The sequence below is a fragment of the Nannospalax galili genome, unplaced genomic scaffold (genome assembly GCF_000622305.1).
Source record: "Nannospalax galili isolate Female #2095 unplaced genomic scaffold, S.galili_v1.0 scaffold1000, whole genome shotgun sequence".
NCBI lineage: Eukaryota > Metazoa > Chordata > Mammalia > Rodentia > Spalacidae > Nannospalax > Nannospalax galili.
Genome location: NW_008346439.1, coordinates 164,413 through 170,335, shown reverse-complemented (window position 1 = coordinate 170,335; position 5,923 = coordinate 164,413). Strand labels below are relative to the sequence as shown.

At 53.0% G+C, this 5,923-nt stretch overlaps 1 protein-coding gene across 3 annotated transcripts in view; it reads right to left on the bottom strand.

The window, feature by feature from the left end:
- Positions 1–2,660: 2,660 nt before the first annotated feature.
- The window catches only part of Foxa2 (forkhead box A2), a 4,241-nt gene continuing 978 nt past the window's right edge, over positions 2,661–5,923 (bottom strand). The window contains exons 2-3 of one of the 3 annotated variants that reach the window (XM_008842817.2): positions 5,668–5,737; positions 2,661–4,652 (exon numbers count right to left, since the gene is read on the bottom strand). In XM_008842817.2, coding sequence (XP_008841039.1) covers positions 3,342–4,652; positions 5,668–5,736 — 1,380 coding nt within the window. In that variant the 5' untranslated portion in view covers position 5,737 and the 3' untranslated portion in view covers positions 2,661–3,341. Of the gene's footprint in view, positions 4,653–5,667; positions 5,755–5,923 lie in introns of those variants that run through there. The other 2 variants (XM_008842816.2, XM_029568157.1) reach the window with 2 other exon arrangements.

Here is a 5,923-nt window from a genome sequence, read left to right as displayed (position 1 = left end):
ATCAGCGTTATAAAATTCAGTTAAGTACAATGGGATCCTGGAAAAAAAAAGAATAATAAAGGAGGGGGAGGCAATATAATATCTGTGCAAATTTGCTGAAGTGTGACGTGGCATGGAAAGTTTACCCTCCTGGAATTCGGATCTAGAATGTTTTTTTCGGTTGTTTACTGACTTTGTTTATTCACAGATCACGGTTGCTTAAACCCGCGCGCGGAAGGCTCGGAACAGGAAGAAAAAGGCGGGGGGGAGAGCCGCTACACCCCTCAATACGCCGAGTTGGGGGAAAGGGCAGAGGGCGATTCCTGAGCTTCTAGTCTAGGAACTCAGACTAAGAGAGGGAGCCGATGGGGAGGGTGGCGGGGGGCGGCAGAGAAGACACCAGAAGCGCAGAAAAGCCTCCGAAAGCGCAGCTCCCCGACATTCTTTTATGTATTCGGACAGAACTATATCGGCCGCGATCAGTGGAGGGGGGCGCGCTAAGTAGTTTAAAACGACCCTCGAACAATGGGCGTGCAATATGAAACATAGCAGGTTAGGGCAGCGCTTTCAGCCTCCATTGTCTCCCACTCAGCCCCCGGCCCTGCCTCTCCGCTCCTTCACCACGGGAGCCTTTTATGTGATAATGAAACACATTTCAGGCCCAGCTCACGACGTGTGTGTCCTAGCCAGGCAAAAGAGAAGGCCTGATTTCAGCCTACGGCCTGCGGATTCCTCCTCCCTGTGATTTCTCTTCCTTGTGTTCTTCGGGACAATGTGGCATGTTAAAAGGGGATGGGGCGGGGGTGGAGGAGGGAAGCAACCCCCCCCCCCAGCACATGGAAAGGCCAAGCTTGGAGAAGAGGAACAGAGACAGAACTAGGTGGCAGAAAGTCCTGAGAGGTGGTCTCCAGGGCTGTGGTTCATCTGGGACATTCTAGGACAGTTAAGAAGTCCAAAGATCTAGCTAGGCTTTAAAAAGCAGGCCAGGTTTAGAAATGCCTCAGGACTTCTTGATTTTTAACCATCAAAAACATTTTTGCTTCCCACCAGAGTGGCCCCAAAGTCAGACTAGAGAGAAAAGGTTGGTTCCTGCCCTAGCCCAGGCTGCTGGTAGGGAGGCAGATGCAAGCCAGCGTGAGGCTGCTTTGCACATCTCAGACTGAGTTCCACTATAGTTACATAATCAATTTGGGGCATCTGGGGAAAGGTGGCATGATTGGTATGATTTTATTTTGGGTCTTTATACTTTCCTGAAGGCCTATAAAATATCCTTTCATCCTCTCTGCCACATCCTGTTTTGTGAACCTGAACTTCTGTACTAACAAGCAGCTTTGCCATAGCACCCAGGGTTCTCTGGCAGAAGGAGACACCAATCTTGAGACACTGGGATTTCTACTGCCTGAGTCATTCGGCAAGCTGTCCTTCCTCACTGCCTCCTCTAGGCACCCCTCACCACCTCTTCATTCTCTAATATAACTTGTTTTTTTAAAAGAAAATTTGGATGTTACCCTTAGCTATGCATTTAAAACCAATTGCAGAACAATCTTCAACATAATTCCCCAGAATAAGTGCCTCATCATCTTTAGGCTAGCTAAGTCTACCCCCCAATCCCACCCCCCATCTGCAGAATACCTGTGGGCCAGGAGAGTAAGACTCATTGTCAGGTGGGCACAGGCTAAGGGATCGAGGCCTGGTGGAGTCTCAGTTACAAGAGAAGGTCATGGGAGGGGCCAGAGGTAGGAGTGGAAAGACAAAATGCTGCACCAAGGCTTTGCAAATTCAGTCTAGGCCCTCTGACTAGAAAGAAGGTCCGAGATTAAACATAAAAGATAGCTAAAACAGGGAACATCCTGCCCTTCATGTAGAGTAACCAGCCCTGGGACCCAAGGGCCTCAGCATCAGGGCCACCTTCCAACAATTCAGGTAGAAAACTAAGTTGAGTTCAGGGTGCTTTTGCTTCAGACTTTAAAACTAAAACTGCTGGTCTTCAGCCATGCTTGATGGCACAGGTCTATAATCCCAGCCCTGGGAAGGCAGAGGCAAGAAAATAAAAAAGTTTGAGGTCAGTATGGTCTTCATAATGAGTTCCAGGCCAGCCAGGGATACTCAAGGAAACCCTGTCTCAAACTTCTTTACCCCTTCACCCCCAATAAAAATATCAATATAAATAAAGTTACTGGAATGGTCTATAAGAGACTTGTGTGTTTCATCATGTGTAAAGTTAACCTCAAAACTTAAAAAAGTAAACATGAACACTTTTGATTTCTATTTGCTGGTGTACTGGCTGTAGCTTTAGGGTACTGGGGGGGTCTCTCATTCATTTTGAAATGCATTTAGGGAGGTTAGATGGAATGACTGATGGAGGTGTAGCTAGGTGGACAAATATGAAATTAAGCTAGGAAGGACCTTGTGATGTTAACTAGGTCTTAGCAGTGGCTGCTTAAGGTAAATCCATTCAACTCTGGCATTTAAATAAGATGTTGGGTAAATAGCACTGACCCTCAGCCACCACCCTCCCCCACAAAAATAGCCCTGGTCTCCCTCCCTTCTCCTTAAAATAATTTCTAAATCTGTTTAATTTTTAAATCTCTGAGAGAGAGAGAGAGAGAGAGAGAGAGAGAGAGAGAGAGAGAGAATATGAATAAGGAGGAAAGAAAATCTGGAAGAAAGGATCCAAGGGGTAAAATCGGCAATAACACTTTAATATAGATTTGTGGAACTCTGGCCCTTCTCGCCAGAACACACATTATAAGCCATAAATAAAGCACGCAGAAACCATAAATTAATCAGACCCGAGACCTGGATTTCACCATGTCTAGAATAGGAATGCATTTTTTTTCTTTCTCCTGGTCATTTACAATAGACCTTTACATTATTGTTTTTTCTCTTATTAAAGAATAGTACAACGCTCTGTTTCTCTGTTAAAACTACATGGTTTTACACTGAGTCACTCACAAAAGTTTTTTTTTTGTTTTACACTGAGTCACTCACAAAAGTTTTTTTTTTTTTCAGACTTCCCTGCAATGACAGCAATGGAGAACAACAACAACAAAAAATCAGAATCTGCAGGTGCCTCAAGAAACAGGAGTCTACACAGTAGTGGAAACCGAAAGCTCCTTTTTAAAAAAAGTTTTTATATACGTGTATATTTCCATTTCCTCCTGTATTTAGAATGACAGATCACTGTGGCCCATCTATTTAGGAGGGAAGGGATACAGACAGTTGTGAGACACTGTTCTCTTTGAGGCTGGACATGTGGTGGACAACTTCCTTCTAGAAGGTTCCTCAAGTCTCCATTCAGCCTTCCTTCTCTCTTGTCTTGTCCCAAGCGGCCAGAGTTAGAAGGGCTAGAAGCCATCTTCTTAGGAGGAGTTCATTATGGGCCGGGAATACACCCCCTGGTAGTAGGAGGTGTCTGCGGCCAAGGGCGAGGCGTCCAGGCCCGCTTTGTTCGTGACCGGGCCCATGGCCAAGCTGCCTGGCATAGGGGAACCGTAGCCAGGATAGTGCATCACCTGTTCGTAGGTCTTGAGGTCCATTTTGTGGGGCTGGTGGTGGTGGTGGTGGCTGTGGTGGTGTTGCTGCTCCGAGGACATGAGGTTGTTGATGGAGAAGGGGTGGTTGAAGGCGTAGTGGTGCTCAGGCTTCAGATGGGCCTCGGGTGGCAGGCCCGGGTGGTGGGGCGGGCCCAGCAGGTGGGCTGCAGCCTGCTGCTGCTGCTGCCCAGGCGAGGGCGCAGGCTCCGGGGGACTGAGCGCCGAGGTAGGCGCTCCCTTCAGCTCGCCCAGGCCGCCTCGCTTGTGCTCCTGGCACGGGGAGGCGCTCGAATGGGGCGACTCGGTGCCCGCCGGAGTCTCGGAGGCCGAGCCGGTGGCCTCCCCGAGCTGAGCCTGAGAGGCTTGTGTCCCCGCCGCCGTCTTCTTGCCGCCGCCCCCCACGCCAGCCGCTTCCTTCAGCGCCAGCTGCTTCTCACACTTGAAGCGCTTCTGGCGGCGCAGGTAGCAGCCATTCTCAAACATGTTGCCCGAGTCGGGATGCAGGGTCCAGAAGGAGCCCTTGCCGGGCTTGTCGGGCGAGCGGGGCACCTTGAGGAAGCAGTCGTTGAAGGAGAGCGAGTGGCGGATAGAGTTCTGCCAGCGCTGCTGGTTCTGTCGGTAGAAGGGGAAGAGGTCCATGATCCACTGGTAGATCTCGCTCAGCGTCAGCATCTTATTGGGGCTTTGCTGGATGGCCATGGTGATGAGTGAGATGTAGGAGTAGGGCGGCTTGGCATGCGTGTAGCTTCGCCGGTACGTCTTGGGGTCGCGCGCCCGGCTCAGTCCCGCCTGCCCGTACATGGGGCTCATTGAGTTCATGTTGGCGTATGGGGCCAGGCCACCCATGGCCCCGGCCGCCTGTCCCCCGAGCGGGCTCAGGCTTGGGCTCAGGTGTGGTCCCATGCCCGCTACGCCGGCCGCCCCGGCCGAGCCGCCCATGCCCGCCATGGCGCCCGCACCTGGAGACATGCCAGCCAGGGACGGACTCATTCCCGCGCCCACATAAGACGACATGTTCATGGAACCCGCGCTCATGTTGCCGGAGCCGCTGCCCATGGCTGCCGCTGACATGCTCATGTAGGTGTTCATGCCGTTCATCCCCAGGCCGGCGTTCATGTTGCTCACGGAAGAGTAGCCCTGCGGACAGAGCCCGGGGAAGGAGGCGACAGTTAGCACCTAGGCTGAGTGTGCCCGAACCTCACACCCACCAGTCGGGCCCAGTTCCCTGCCTTCGGGGAGGCCTGGGAGGGGGGAAGCCCTCTCCTGCCGTGGGTCCCAGTCTCCGAACAGCGAGTCCGGTTTGCCCAGAGTGGGAAGACCGCCCTTAGAGAGGTGGCCAGCGGGCTCCAGTTCTGGGCATGTGGCCCGCACCTCGCCCAGACTCTAGAACAGAGGTGCCCTGGAGAACCACCAAGTCAGGTTTCCCAAATGTATTCTTTCTCCCCAGGGACTCCCCAAACCCTCTGGTCAGCCTTTTGGGCCGGTGCCAAGGCCAGGAAATTTCGGTTGCTACCTCTGTTCCCCCAAAGCCACCTACGGGACGTTGCTGGGGCAGCTTCAAGTGGAGACTACCCCAGGGTTCCCTGTGGAGGGCTTTGGTACCGATACCCTCCTCTTTAGTCCCTGGGGAGTGAAACACAGAGTCTGCGCGGAGTCCGCAGGCTGTTGGAGGCATTTCGTGGAGGTACAGGGAAGGGACCGCCAACCGGGAAGGAACTGTGCGAATCCGGGCTTCACAGCCACGAACTCTTTCTCTTTGTCCGCTGGTCTTTTGACTCTTTGCCTGCACCTCTGTCCCCAACTCCTACCCACCTTCTCTTTTCCAGCTCCCCACCCCCTCGCCGGCCGACCTCCCACCCCTCCCGAGCCGCGCACTGCCAAACATAACTCTGTTAGGATAGTGCGTGGCTCGGCCACGAAGAGGATTTGGAGGCGCCGCAAGTCAATATTTGATCACAAAGTTAATATTATCTCAAGGCTAACAGTGTGTCGTATAAAAAAGAGACCCATTTGAGTCGAAGGAGGGCGGAAAAGGCGGCTGTCCAGGAAGGCTGGAGGTGGGGGGGCGGGTGCCCGCGAGGGGAGCGTGCCGAGGCTGGGGACGCGGCGAATGCCGCCACCCCACTTCCCCCTGGCAAAGGCAAGCGCTTACCTCCGGCTCCGCGTAGTAGCTGCTCCAGTCGGATGGCTCGTGCCCTTCCATCTTCACGGCTCCCAGCATACTGGAAGCCGAGTGCATGGCGGTTTAAAATTTAACAGCCACAACAAACGACCAGCAATCAGCCCCCACCCCCACCCTCTTAAAAAAAAAGTCAGCCTAGGCACCGTCCCCTCCCTCCCGCCCTCTCTCGCGCTCCCTCTCTCTCCCGGCTCCACTCCCTCTCTCTCCCTCCGCTGGCGGCGGGCGG